Genomic DNA, 13,698 nt, shown 5'->3' with positions numbered 1-13,698 from the left:
TAGTTCAGAATCCCTGCCATTAATATGATGCAGCAGTTGATGAGGAGCTTGCATACCATACGACAACCAGCCAAGAAATATGAAAGCAATTTAGACTAATGCAGGTACCAATCAGTAACTTTAAAAGTACATTTAATTAGGTTCATACTAAATAGGAAGTTAGAAAAGTTTAATTTACTCTTATAAAAAGATATCTTTAGCCTTATATGAGTCATTGTTTCATTTCAGCTATTTATTATTCTTCATGTGACAGTGTAAAGGAGAATGTCACAGAATCCATTTCAGCTATACAATAAGAAAAAGGACTTCATTATAGTTATGTGTTTTTGCCTCCGCTCTGTAACTTCTAGAATCACTGCTGTGTTTTCTGATAATCCAGTTTTATTGCAAATAAGAAGCTCTTTTAAGACAGTACTATTGGTATTAGGACTGACTTTTCATATTGAAGTTGCACTTCTGCAATTGTCGGACAATGAGCTGTATACAGACCTACTCTGTCTACCGTAATAAGAACAGAAGACTGACATTTATTTTTGTGTTAATCAAACCACTTAATAGATTGAACTGCAGGTCCTTTTTCATTCGCTTTTACACAGGGAATTATTGATGAGCTTGTTATTGACTTGTAATTGATTCACTAATTGATTTTGTTACTTGTGCTGCTAGGAGAATGCTCTAGCTACGCTTTTCATGGATTTCCACTTCTCCAGGTTCTCACAAACTGGACTTAACCTAATTTATTGTGGTTGTGGTTTTATCTTCCTACAATTGCAAATATTGTACAAGGGTATGGTCATTAATGTAGGATTTATCATGTTCAAGAACAATAGCTAATTTCAGAATTCAAGCTGGGTACACACCTACTGTATACAATTATTGGGCCATTCGTTCAATGTCAACATTTTTGTTCGACATATGTACCTTCGATCGTGTTTTGTTGGAAGAAATCCTGTCAAGTCAGACAGTCGCATCTTATGTACAGTTATATTTTCATCCAAATTGACAGGACCAGAAAGTGCAGTGTGTAGGCACCCATTCCTGCGACCGATCTTACGATTGTGCACTAAAGCATGGCTGCCTCTGTGGGCATGCATAATTAAACCACGTCAGGAAACATGATGCTTACTCTCGTGTAAACTCGCGTTCCTCTTCATGTAAACATTTGCCCTTTTTTTCACTTGTTAATCACTGTATTTGGCCCATACACCCTTTCCCATAATCCTTTCCTCATTGGCACACACTTTATCAGGGCTTGCTGGGGTGTGTAGTTCCACAACTTGCTGGGATCTATACTAATGCAAGTGGAAGTGGCCAAATGCATATGCCCTTCAATTACGCCCCTTCTCTGCCCATTATGCTAATTTCAGGTACACCCGCTGCAAGTGTAGAACGGAATCAGGAGAGTCTGTATGCTGGTATGATTATTTTCTTTCAGTACTTTGGCAGCCCGGGATCGAAGGTCGCAAGTATGATTGTATAGGTATATAAGTGTGTATCGGCACTGCTCTCGGGACTCCCGGATGGAAGAGAAATTGATTGAATCATCGCATCTAAAGAAAGATCACAAAGGTGTATACTCAGCTTCAGTCTAATCTAAATTTTACATAAAAAATAAAATAAAATAAATACTGTTAAGGTATACAGTATTTCAAAATAATAGTTATTTAAACTCATGTAGAGTGGAGTTGAAAATAAAGTCATATAAAATAACCAAAACCACACAACAGTGTCTATACATATAATATTTGTACATATATTTGACGTCTTTTTGTAGATTATTTTTAGGATTCATTTTAAGCATTGGTGTTATTTTATTATATTATACATTTATATTCTATAACCTTGGGATTTCCAGAAACTTATAGAATAACTTTTATTGGCCACATGTCCCTACCGTTGGGAGCAGATCATTTTGTTGCATAAATTTGGATTCTTCCCTTTTGACTCAAATTCATTTTGTTAAGTTTATTGGGGTATTAGTTTGATTTGACTTTAGTCAATTTGAAGGTGAGACACTTGACCAGTGAATCTACACTACATTCATAGGGTGCCCATCTCATAGGAGTTGGTCTAGAGAATGGAACTTGGCTTAAAATTCAAGACTACAGTATTTATATATTGGAGCCTAAAACTAGGAATTGAGGTTATAGATTTGTTACTGAGGTCAGAGCCCCAAAGGAATTGGAACCAAATGTTTAAATAATGGAAAGTCAAACTTGGAAGCTTAGTTTCGTCCAGTATGGTGTAGGGTCACAGGCAATATCGACAGTACAGAATGTAACACAGCAGGCAGAATTTGAAAACCACACTGACCATCGGTTGCTGAACCTATGTGTTTATTATCTGTCTGCCAAATAATTCTTTATCATCAGTCAGGATGATAGTATTCAATACACAATGTTTCTAGTAGAGATACATTGGAATGATGGAGCCAATGGTGTAGAGAGAAAACTCTTGTTCTCTAAATGATTACTAAGCCTGAACAAATATTATGGGGATTCCATGTGGCTGGTCCTATGAGTGACCAGTATTAGTGGATGGTCCTTTAGCTCTTGCTGGAGCAGTCGTTATTATTCACAGTATCCCCAATGTGGACACTTTACTCAGGACTAAATTTTGGCATCCTTTTCAGGTGGCTGGTACCCCAGGCAGCTAGAGCCAGATTAAATCTGTGGAGGGCCAGGGGCACTTAAGACGGGGAGCTCTGGGTGCATGGTCTGCATGCGGCTAAGATCTGTACTACGTCTGTGTGAGTGTGGCAGACATACAGGAAAAATGAGCAGTTAGACAGGGAGTAAGATTTTTTTTCTATTTGTGTTACTATTAATAAATCAAATACAAATGGTTTTATGGGCGCTTTATTCACTATGCACACTGGGAAAGGTTTACTTCTAACCTAGCCCCATACCCAATGAAATAAAAAAAGAAGAAAAAGAATGGTAATTAATAACCACTACACAACAGTAAATATGGGCCTGTTTCCTCATATATACGTAATATTATGTGTGGTATCCTGTTAGTCACAAGATCGCGGCTGTTTTTCCCAATAAAGGTTTTTGCGGCTGTTGTAAAATTGTGAAATCGGAATTTGCTCGAAAATTCTTGGCATCAAAACCAGTGAAAAGTGTAGGTAAAAATGGGGAAATCAGCCTTTACCCCCCAAAAATTACAAACTGACATAGAAGAACAGTACAGAAGTGTATTAGAGGTCATAGTAAAAAGATTTAGGGGACTCAAATTGGATCAAATAGCTGTTATATGCATTTTTCTAAAAATGTAAAAAAAAATTATAAAAAGCAAGCTTTTATGCAAAATAAATACTCTCATTAAATTAGGGGAACGTAAAAATGTATAAGTATATATTTGGGTCATTTTATGGTACTGTACTTTAGAAAGAGTAAAAAAAAAAACACCCACTTGCAAGCCTAAGAACTCTTGTCTCACTCATAAAGCACCCCAATATATACCTGTCCTATACATTGAACCGCAATTTTCATCACTTTACATTCTCCCCCCCCCCCCAAAAAAAAAGACGTAATTATTGAGCAATTAAAAATAATTAACATCTTCCAACTGCCTAATAGTCATTCAAGGGGTTGTCTCAGGGTATCCGTTCAAATGGTCAACCATGTTATGGTCGACAGTCATTAGGTCGACCACTATTGGTCGACATTGACATGGTCGACATGGACACATGGTCGACACATGAAAAGGTCGACATGGGTTTTTTAACTTTTTTTCTTTTGGGGAACTTTTCCATACTTTACGATCCACGTGGACTACGATTGGAACGGTAATCTGTGCCGAGCGAAGCGAAGGCACCATGCCCGAAGCATGGCGAGCGAAGCGAGCCATGCGAGGGGACGCGGTGCACTAATTGGGGTTCCCAGTCACTTTACGCAAAAAAAGACAAAAAACTCATGTCGACCTTTCATGTGTCGACCATTTTCATGTGTCGACCATGTGTCCATGTCGACCATGTCAATGTCGACCAATAGTGGTCGACCTAATGACTGTCGACCATAACATGGTCGACCATTCATACCGGAACCTGTCTCAGGGGTTCTGAATGAAATCCCCACATTTTTCCCGTAAAATAGGGATTTTGCACTACTTATCACCTGCGGAGAGTAGGTGAAATCAAATTAAACCTATGGAGACTTTTTGTCGATAACTTTTTGAGGCTAATTGGATACTTAGTTTCTGCAATCACGATAAAAAGCCCCATTTGTTTTTGCATAACCACATTGTTACGGCTAATATGATATAAATATAAAAGAGCTACTAATAGTTTATTGGAAATGGATAAGTGGAAACTAATATTATTTTGAATAGGAAGGCCACACTAATATTATAAATAAATGGGCCACAAATATAATTGGAAATTCTGAATGTAGCACATATTTTAATATTAATTAATACGGGAGCACAGATATTAATTTGAATTCAGCAGAAGAAAGAAGAAAAAGTGACAGGGCTGTGCCAGAGTAAAGACAGCTCCCGGTCCCTCTCACATGCTCCTCACTCATATGCTCCTCACTCACTTATGGATTGGATCATATGTGTGCTTTCCCTTTCACTCCCCTTCAGGATTGTGCAGCCAATGCCAGGACAGCTCCTTTGAATCTTTGTACTTGAGGTATCGGCAGAAATATACAGAGATGATGCGGCTGTGGGTAACTGATGGGGTTCACTCACTAGGAGCCTGGACATTGGTTGCCAAATGGGTGCTTTGCCTGAGGGGCCCCTAAGAGAGGGGGGCTGGAGCACATGCCCCTTGTGCCCCCCTTTAATCCGGCTCTGCAGGCAGCCTATCCTTACTCTGGGTAATTAGCCCCTGCAGTCCTGACATCGATTATTGCTCATTTCTACATAGTACAAGAAAATTATGTAAGCCTATCCAAAGACATGAATCTTATATTTTCATTCATTCGTTCCTTTTTTCATTCATTCTTTTATTTTAATGGTTAGGATGTTAGTGAGTGTGTTTTTAGTTTGAGGGTTGGTGGGAAGAGTTATTATTTTTAATGGAGTGCCTCATGTCTCAGTAACTAGCTCCTAGTTAATTGATGGCTGAATAACGATGCAGCCTACAAAGTGTCTGTTTCCACTTTCCTTAGCTCACCAATGCACTTTCATTTTTCCCACTCTACAGAGTGATCATGGCTTAGCTGTAATTGTATTTTGCATTTATAAGCAGATGGCATATTTCCCTGTCCTGAAATCATTATGTTTGCCACGTTCCAGATTGCAGTTTTGTGACAGTAGCTGATTAGCGCTATAAGGAGACGAGTGACCTGCTTGTGATGTTGCAGATAGCTAAGTTCCCTGACGACACTGCTCAAATCTGCACTGATTGTCGCTGCTTCTGCCTACCAGACCATGAATGCCTGGATACGTAAAGCAGCCGCTCCTCATATTTATTTATATCATTTGAATGACAGCATAATGACATCTATGCCAGTAAACATATGTCCCATGTACTTGGTGCATTGTGTGTTGCGCAGAAGAACTTTACAATAGGAAGATCAGTTTGATCCTTGTCAGGCTTATAATACTTATAATGCAATATTTAGGGCTGGTTGTACAATTATAAAAATAATTCTACAATTATTTTTAAATTATAAAGATAATCAATGGAGAAACAGAGAAATGATGTGTTGCCTTTCAAAAGAAAGTCAGATTTGGTAGCTTAATAATGTGAAATTTTGCTTCCAATAATTTGTTATTCAATAGCACAACCTGTAATATATATTTATGTCCCCACGATGTTTGTGGTTTAGGTACAGTCTACCAGGGCGTCATGGGGTGGATGATGGCAGTAACCTAATTTTTCCAAGTTTTGTGAATCAGATATCTTATCCGATATTATATGAAACAATCTGGAACTGATTTGGTGAAAATTCAGAAAGAAAAAAAAAAGAATTTGATCTAATACCTAGTGGCGGTTTCTTTATGAGCTTAAAAATAGACAAACAATACCCTTATATTTGTATTTGATATATGTTTGTTGCTATTGCAATACGCTCTGTGACTAAGTTCATAGAGCAGAGATGAAGTGCTCAGTTACCCCATCTGCCCCTTACATGTGTTTAATTTCACATATTTAATTTTAAATAATGTAACCAAATTTTATTAATGCACAATGTTTAATACAGGTTGAGTATCCCATATTCAAATATTCCGAAATACGGAATATTCCGAAATACAGACTTTTTTGAGTGAGATTGAGATAATGAAACCTTTGTTTTCTGATGGCTCAATGTACACAAACTTTGTTTAATACACAAAGTTATTAAAAATATTGTATTAAATTACCTTCAGGCTGTGTGTATAAGGTGTATATGAAACATAAATGAATTGTGTGAATGTACACACACTTTGTTTAATGCACAAAGTTATAAAAAATATTGGCTAAAATTACCTTCAGGCTGTGTGTATAAGGTGTATATGAAACATAAATGAATTGTGTGAATGTACACACACTTTGTTTAATGCACAAAGTTATAAAAAATATTGGCTAAAATTACCTTCAGGCTGTGTGTATAAGGTGTATATGTAACATAAATGCATTCTGTGCTTAGATTTAAGTCCCATCACCATGATATCTCATTATGGTATGCAATTATTCCAAAATACGGAAAAATTCCATATCCAAAATACCTCTGGTCCCAAGCATTTTGGATAAGGGAGACTCAACCTGTATGTTATATTATCATGCTCATTAATAGCAGCCACCACAATGTCAAGATCACACAAAGAATACTAATAAAATGGACACTGACCTAATTTAGGAGTACTTTTAATACTTTCCTTCCCCTATGAAGAGATTTTGTGGTTTCCTCCCCTCAGACCCTTCCCCTTACCTTGTCATTTCCACTTAAATAAAGGCAGAAGTCTTTTTTTTTCTGGACCCCACAGGCATGGAATAGGCAGAGCCACTGGTCTAGATTTAAACATAAGCGAAGTGGGGTGCGCACTTACAGCCACTCCTAATCCTAATACATTCTGCTTCTCTTCAGTGTAAGAGAAGGGGTCTCAATAGACAGGCCTCACTGGACCTCCACTTATTGGGGAAGCTAGTTTGGGGAAGGCACTTCAATACGTACATTGGGCCTAATTCAGACCTGATCGTAGCAGCAAATTTGTTAGAAGTTGGGCAAAACTATGTGCACTGCAGGGGGTGTAGATATAACATGGCAGAGAGAGTTAGATTTGGGTGTGATGTGTTCAATTTGAAATCTAAATTGCAGTGTAAAAATAGAGCAGCCAGTATTTCCTCTGTACAGAAACAAATTAACCCACCCAAATCTAACTCTCTCTGCACATGTTATATTTGCCACACCTTCAGTGCACATGGTTTTCCACATTTGTTGCTACGATCAGGTCTGAATTAGGCCCATTGTCCTTTAAAAAATAAAAATACCAGTGACAATTCGGTATGAATGTTACAAAAGAATATATATTTTCTACAAGAAGAAAAAAAGTTATATTTCTGCTTTACCATAAAATTATTCTGTTTCTGCATGAATTGTAGTGTAGGTAAAGTATATACCAATTCATCATTTCAATTGCTGAATAAATCAAGAATGTTTTCGAGGCAGCGAGAACTTATTATCTGATAGGTTATATAAAATATTCTCCAGGAATCACAAAACTTACCACTGAGGCAAATCAGTCGTGTGATTTAATATTTATTCTAAAGATGGTGATATTTTTCAAGGTGTCAAAACCACTGTATCAGAACTACTTGATTGTCCTGCAACAAATAAAAAAAATAAATAAAAAATAAATAAATAAACAGCTTTAGAAAATCCTTTATTTCCCCATAAGGCAGCTGAAATGTTCTAACTATACATAATTGTTATTTTAGTTATTTGCATTTTAAGCTCCAGTCTCTGCTTACTCAAGATATTCTCATAAAATAAAATAATTGACCTCTTACACCATAGAAATTACTTAGATGGTTGATTTAATTGGGGATATGGGACCACGTTAACCCATTCACTGATAATGATGAGTGATGGCTGACAGATATTTTAGGATTGATGAGTACAAGTATTTATTTCTATATTAAGTAAACCAGATTTTAATTTATTATTGACCCGAGAATTTCTGTATCAAGAAGATTTATCCATAACGTAACAGTTCTTTGTTTAATTTGTCATTTGTTAAATGGAGATTTCAACATTCCTTTTGCAGATGGACCATGATCCTAGAAACCCAGCTTACATTGCAACTCAAGGACCTCTACCTGCAACTGTGGCTGATTTCTGGCAGGTACAGAGTTAATTAACAAATCTTCAGTATAAAGCGCATTTTGTGATTTACAGCTACATGCAATTTCTTTCTCAAAAAATTATATTTTTTCATCACTAAAATGGAAACAATTTAAACATTATTATAGTAAAGTAAGAACCAAACCTACAAATACATTGATGGCTATCCAAATTAATTATTATTATTTTTTTTCCCCCCAACACGGATAGTAAACATGTTGAAAAATCTTGATTCCAAAATCCTTACTCAAAAATGGTCAGGATCGGCCAATCCAGGATTTTTAGCATGAAGAATTTCCTGATTCCCTGATGGATAACCGACCATTGATGGCCACTGTTCAGCGTTTCAGATTTGCAGATCGACTGTTCCAGTCAGATCTGGGGAATCTAGAGTGTATGGGGCTCTTTAGTCAGGAAGTCTGAAGTATAAAGCTAACAATCAGTTTTGTCACCTTTAGCTCTTTTTTATATTATTAACCAACATGGAAATTTAATGTTCAGAATACAATGTATTCATTTATCTGTATTGATCAAATTTTACTCTCAAAGGCATAACGGTGAATGTTGGAATATCTACAACTAAAAGCTGTTATTTTATTGCAGTACTTTACTAACTTATTGTAGTCTTCACTGAAATATTTAAGGAATCTGTGCAAAGGGTTGTTTAAGACCTTATTATCTAGAACTGTTTGCTGCTTGTATTTGAATACATCAACCTGAAAGACCATTACATGAATAATACATGACCTATGGCAGCTGGATACATGGATGTTTGTATCTATTACATCATTTGAAATGTTATTAGGTTGATGTAGGTTTGTTTTGTTGTTAGAGTGTATGTCTTGATATTAGTATTTCAGTTCTGTACTAGTTGTAGGTTTTCTATATGTTTAGTATGGTTATATAGTGTCTATATAGAAAAATACTTTTCTTAATATAAATTGGTTCATCATTTCTAAGCAGAGATTACTTAAAATAAATCATTGAAACACCTTTTAGCTTCAGATTACTCAAATTTAAGGGTTTGTACATGCCCTCCATCAGTATTTATTTGATGGCCTTAGATATGACATAGAAACCTTAACATAAGTTCCTGTATTGTATACGGTATATACACCTACCATTTGTAGCAATATTTACCAAAGCCAATGTGTAATTTTTCAAGACCATTAAACCTAACATGGAATTTGTGTTGTACAAGAGCCCTTTAATTCTAATTTACAAATTCATATGCAAAATGTTGCAGACTTTAGAAGTGTAGAGATCTGAAATTACTGTAATAATGGGAAACTCTTTTTCTGTGCACATCATATTTCCTTCCTGTAAATATTTTAAAATGTACTGCAAGGAGCCACATTTGGGGTGGAGCAGTAGATTATAAAGGAATGCAGTCCATTGTCATATCTACAATGGAAGCAGGGTGTGCAGTGCACACTGCCCCCTGGGTGCAGTGGTGACTCTTTGGCAGCTCCAAACTCTTAGGAGTCAAGGGTCTTAAGGTCGATCTCAGCTGCAAGTCTTGGATGAGCCCCTTTCTTTTCAGGATTGGCTGAAAATTCCCCCAGAGAACTCAGCTTCCACCAGCAGGATTGAGCCTCCAACAACTTGAGCCAGTAGCAGATTTACCACAAAGCAACCAAAGCGGCTGCTTAGGGCCCTGTGGATCCCACCAACAAGGCATTTCTGGTGGTTTGGGAGCTCTACCAAAATTGTACAAAAGCTGGGCTGGCTGAATACTCCCGGCAGGCTGTCAGTGATTAAACGGCTGTTGGGTGCTGGCTCCAGCACACGCCTGTGTCTCCAGTCCTACAGTATTGTGGGTGTGGCCCATCATGACACACATGTGTATGACGTCAGACGTGCAGAGAGAGGAGCCAATGGGGCATGCTACAGTCAGTACACCTGGGTCACTCATATACAATGCAGTCAATGAGTGAGGGTGTAATTACTAATAATAGGGTATGGGGGCCTGCTATATTTGGTCAGGGATGCACTGATCTAAAATGTAGTAACTGAGGGGTGTAATAATGGAAATTAGAGGTGAGGGGACATAGTGCAATCAGTGAAGGGGGAAAGTAATATACTGTAATAGAATATATGGAGGAAAAACAACAAATAATGTAAGGAGCATAAATCAGGAATGAAAATATAGTGCTATAGATTGTTTAAGGGAGGGGGGCCCTAAATTGGTATCTTGCTTAGGGCCCCATGAGGGCTAAATACACCTCTGACTGGGGCTAAGGGCTGCTCCCAAACCCCTCTAAAACTTTGACAACAAACAAAAAATGTGAAAAATGTGGCAAGTGCATAAGTGCTAGTGTTAATAAGTTAAATAAATAATCAGCAAGTGCTGACAGATGTCAGCCTTACAGCCAATTGGCTGTTAAAAACATGCACTTGCTCAGCCACTTGGCTATGTAAAAGAAGTAAAGTGCTGCAAGGATTACGAATGCGCAGTTGCTCTCATCCCTTACTCTGTGCTGTGTGTAGCTCCAGATCTTCCAATCGGGCATTTTCAGGCACTCTCAGGCCCTGTTCCCCAGGGACACTGGCACCATGGGCCCCCCACAACTGGCCTTTTGGCCTCAACAAAGCCATTTCTGAACCACCTTAGAGGGGTCACCAGTCCTGCCAGAAAAGAACAGATGCTACACTTGATCTTAGCTGAAGGTCAAGAAGAAAATATCTGATAGATAATGTAGTTACTAATCACAAACAATTTCCATTATGCTATCTTGGTAAGGGAACCTTCACACGTGTATTTCCGGTTCAGCTGTCATATAATATAATTATACATTTTGTTTTAATTGAGTATTTTTGTTTATTGTTTGCCCCCAACAACATAATACAAATATTCACATATGAATAGAGTCAATGAAGAGACACAGATCCACTAAAGTCAGATGATGTTATTAAGGAAACGTTTTTATAATATAGATAGATAGATAGATAGATAGATAGATAGATAGATATACTTTGTATGTGTGTGTGTGTGTGTGTGTGTGTGTGTGTGTGTGTGTATACATATATAGATAGATAGATATACTTTGCGTGTGTGTGTGCGTGTGTGTGTATATATATATATATATATATATATATATACATTCTGGAAAATATGAATATAAGGTATTAACTTGCTATATGTTTGAATATGTTAATGGTACTGCTAGATGCTACGTGATGTAATGTGTGTAGATGGCAATGGAACATTTCTGCACAGTAAAGACCAATAGAACAATCATAGCTGAGGAACCCTATAAGCAATGTTAAATGATAACTTATACTATACGTATTCCCTGATAACTCTTTATTTCAGAGTTTGCTGCAACTTCTGACCCTATATTTATTAATACACAATACCCATGTAAAAGCAATGCAAAGTCTGAATTCTCTACTATTTGCCTTCTGTTCTCACTGGCAGTTTCCACAAAGAGAAAATATTTAAATTGCTTATATTCTAAATGCTGCGTTGTGCTTGGGTACTTTGGGATTTGGAGCAGCTGCGGAGGAAAAGTGTCTAATGAAAATGAAATTTGAATTTGCACTGAATGGAATGAGTTTTGATTGTGTGTCTGAGTGCTGTAATTACACGTGTCATGCAGTAATTAAGCAGTTGCAGTGTGACCACGGTGTGTCTCTTTTTTGTCTGCAGATGGTATGGGAAAACGGCTGTGTCGTAATTGTGATGTTGACATCACTCGCAGAAAATGGAGTCAAGCAATGCTATCACTACTGGCCTGATGAAGGCTCGAACCTCTACCATATCTACGAGGTATGTATTTTAGTAATAATATCTCCCTGTATTGAAGTGCATATGTAGTAGTACTGCCATTAGTCCATTATGTACAATATTTTTACAACAAATGTAACTAAAAATAAATAAATATACACACACACACACACACACACACACACACACACACACACACACACACACACACACACTATATATATATATCACAGGAACCCTGGACTCCCTATAGTAACTAAAAATAATAAAAAGTGGCATTTTAGCTCATGCATTGTTCAATACTTGAGCTAAAACTCCAATGTTTATTATTTTTAGTTAATATAGTGCAGAGCTCCTGTGATTTCTATTTAAACAATGTGGTCACATACCATGTTGCACCTCCCCCCATCCCAAATCTAGGAATAGGAGAGTACATATATAAAAGGCGAAAATATGTATGTATGTACACAGTATGTGTATGTTTGTTCTTCATAGGCTCCTATATGGCTTATTGGATCTGGACCAAACTTGGCACACATACCATTCATTATCCAACTTAAATTTCATGCAGGGTGTAAACTAAAAACATCCACCCCTTTAGGGGAAGTTTTATATATAAAATTAATTGCTTGTTTGTTTGTTTGTCTGTTTGGTTATGCATTCGGGCACTCCTGCACCAATTGGGATGAAACCAATGTGAGGTGGTCCAGTTGTATCCTAGCCAGGTTTTTGTCGGTTAGGGCCCAGGTCGGACGTCACGGTGGAATGCACCGGGCAGAACTTTGAGCCAGGGGGGGCCTGTTCTGGGCCTGCCACTGGATGGATTTGGAAGAAAATTTCACAGAGTAGTAACATTGCATCCCAATAGACATACTAGGGGGTTGGGGTCGGTTGGATCTCACAGCGGAATGCGCTGGGAAGATCTGTGACCAGGGGAGCATGTTCTGGGCCTTCCACAGGATGGATTTGGAAGAACATTGGTTCTCAAAAGACATACTATGGGGTTAGGGTCCCAGTCGAACATCCTGTTGGTGTACGCTAGGCAGAACTTTGAGCCAGGGAGACTGTTCTGGGCTTCCACTGGATGGATTTAGAAGAAAACTTCACAGAGTGGTAACATTGGATCCCAGATGACATACTAGAGTGTTGGAGTCCCAGTTGGAACCCACTTTGGTATATGCTTGGTAGAACTTTGACCCAGGGAGCCTGTTCTGGGCTTTCCACTTAATGGATTTTGAGGAAAACATCACAGTGGTAGCATGAATCCCAGAAGACATGCTAGGAGTTTGGGGTCCTGGTTCAGCCATACGGGCTGAAATGTCATTTTAGACACACGTCTGGTAGCCGCCAAGTTTATTTTGATGGTGAGCTGCTCCACTGTAGCGTATCGGTCGGCACTCACACACCTTCGTAGCCAGTGTTCACCTCTCACATCAATGGCATGTGGTGCTCTGCAGTTTTCAACATTGGTTATTCACAATGGTGCCATTTGTCCAGTCACGTTATACCTTCACCACAGAAGCATGCGAACAGTTCACAAACTGCACTGTTCCAGAAATACTGCCACCCTTGGCCCGAACGCTGCTAATCTTCCGTTTTTGCAACTCAGATAAATCGCCCCTTTTACCCATAACAGCAATGAGTGATATGTGTGCAGGTCGGTCTATTGAACACAATATATACCCACCA

General features: G+C 38.0%; 1 protein-coding gene across 3 annotated transcripts in view; it reads left to right on the top strand.

Annotated features, from left to right (window-relative positions):
- PTPRN2 (protein tyrosine phosphatase receptor type N2) overlaps nt 1–13,698 on the top strand; it is a 1,612,706-nt gene that overhangs the window by 1,540,492 nt on the left and 58,516 nt on the right. For all 3 annotated transcript variants that reach the window (XM_063921907.1, XM_063921908.1, XM_063921909.1), the window contains 2 exons: nt 8,203–8,280; nt 11,932–12,051. In XM_063921907.1, coding sequence (XP_063777977.1) covers nt 8,203–8,280; nt 11,932–12,051 — 198 coding nt within the window. The remainder of the gene's footprint in view (nt 1–8,202; nt 8,281–11,931; nt 12,052–13,698) is intronic.

Source organism: Pseudophryne corroboree, chromosome 5 (genome assembly GCF_028390025.1).
Source record: "Pseudophryne corroboree isolate aPseCor3 chromosome 5, aPseCor3.hap2, whole genome shotgun sequence".
Classification (NCBI taxonomy): Eukaryota; Metazoa; Chordata; class Amphibia; order Anura; family Myobatrachidae; genus Pseudophryne; species Pseudophryne corroboree.
The sequence above is the reverse complement of the archived record's forward strand: the minus strand, read 5'-3'. Positions and strand labels throughout refer to the sequence as shown.